General features: G+C 42.7%; 1 protein-coding gene across 1 annotated transcript in view; it reads right to left on the bottom strand.

The window, feature by feature from the left end:
• Window positions 1–1,529, bottom strand: part of GCM2 (glial cells missing homolog 2 (Drosophila)) — a gene marked incomplete at its 3' end in the record, with an annotated part of 93,091 nt that extends 91,562 nt beyond the window's left edge. Inside the window, exons 1-2 of the mRNA XM_012660151.1 lie at window positions 1,476–1,529; window positions 1–525 (exon numbers count right to left, since the gene is read on the bottom strand). Coding sequence (XP_012515605.1) covers window positions 1–525; window positions 1,476–1,523 — 573 coding nt within the window. The remainder of the gene's footprint in view (window positions 526–1,475) is intronic.
• Between the last annotated feature and the right edge of the window lie 6 nt (window positions 1,530–1,535).

Genomic DNA, 1,535 nt, shown 5'->3' with positions numbered 1-1,535 from the left:
GAGGTACCTGCAGGGAAGCTCTGGATTGTAATAAGGGAGATTGGCCACAGCCTGGAACTGTCCATGGTCAGTCCTCTCCCCAAGGCCAGGTATTCCAAGAGCTGGTTTCCAGCCATTTTGTTTATTGGTGAAATCAAAGCTTTTCTCATAGGTGCTGTATGAATTGACATTATATTGTAATGCATTCAGATGAACCCAGTCTGTGTCATTAGGGATACTGGTGGCATCTTTATAAAGGGTGGAATATGGGCTCGAATTTGTATAACCAGGGCCTGCCAATTCATAGCTGCAAGGTGGCCTAGACAAATAGATTCTTGGGTTTGGATATTTCTGAAAGGGTGGCATTTTGTCTCCTTGAAAAGTGGCTAGGTCAAAGGTAGCTTTGTAAGCATCAGAGTTTGGGAAGGAAGGGCAAGGCTGTCCTGGAACCGGCAAACCGGTGTCAGTAATTATGTCAAACTGTTCTGGGTTTTCCAGGGGAGGTATGTGGCTGAAATGTCCACTGCTGTCTTGATCTTCTTCTGCCTAAAAAGTGATACAAATACAGACACATGATATGTAAATTGTGCACAAACCTTCACCTCTAACAATAGCCAACCAAGTGAAAACAGACTTGCAGTTGGAGAGCTCTGTGTTGTGGACATTGCTCAGGTACGTGATTTGGACTCCTGGCCCAGGAGTTGCTAAGTTTGGGCTTGTCCAGGCGTGAATACCACACTGCTGGGTGAGGAAAGTCCACGATAGCCAGGCAGGATGGTTCTGAGTAGCAGATGGTCCTGTTCTCACCCATACTGTGTTCATAATATTGGAGACTCAGGAGCCACACACACCTGGGTTCGAATCCTGATTCTGCACCTCACTAATTGAACAAGTTGCTTAACCTATCCGAACCCCGGATTCCTCATTTTAAAAATGGGTCCCAATATTTTATTAATTGTAACCTTTGACTATTGCAACCTTGTCATAGGGTTTCTGTAACCATTAAATGTGTGAAACTCTTAGATCAGTGCCTGGCATGTAGAAAGTGCTCAAAAAACATCAGGTTCTGTTCTCCTCACAATAACATTCTACCTGCTTAGCATGCTTTGGTAGAAAAGCCAAACTGGATCAAGTTGCCCAAAGAAATTGTATCTGTTCCCATGTAGACAATATAAAGGACCCTCTCAAGGATGCACTCACTCAGTGTTGGTGTGCACCTATTTCTTTCTTTATTACTGTTGGACAGTCACCCTTGTATCAGGATGTCAGCACATGTCCTGGCTATATCATTGACTGTAGAAATTGTTGTAAGAAGAGGAAGGGGTTAGAAACCCTATTCAAATGTTGTTTGAATGATCTTTTGTTGGAGTTATATAATTTTCACATAAAATCAAACCTTTGTAATTAATATGTGACAATCATACTTCACATAACTATGTGTGTATCTTTCGGTGGAAAGATAAACAGACCACAGTGCAACGTCAGCTCCCCATTACCTCAGGTTCTCGAATTCTCTTTTTCTGGGGTTGGTAAAAAGAGGCCATTTGTCTCTTGAT

Source organism: Propithecus coquereli, unplaced genomic scaffold (assembly GCF_000956105.1).
Source record: "Propithecus coquereli isolate 6110/MARCELLA unplaced genomic scaffold, Pcoq_1.0 Scaffold659, whole genome shotgun sequence".
In the NCBI taxonomy this organism is placed as follows: domain Eukaryota; kingdom Metazoa; phylum Chordata; class Mammalia; order Primates; family Indriidae; genus Propithecus; species Propithecus coquereli.
Note: the sequence above shows the minus strand (reverse complement) of the source record. Positions and strands in the feature narration are given on the sequence as shown.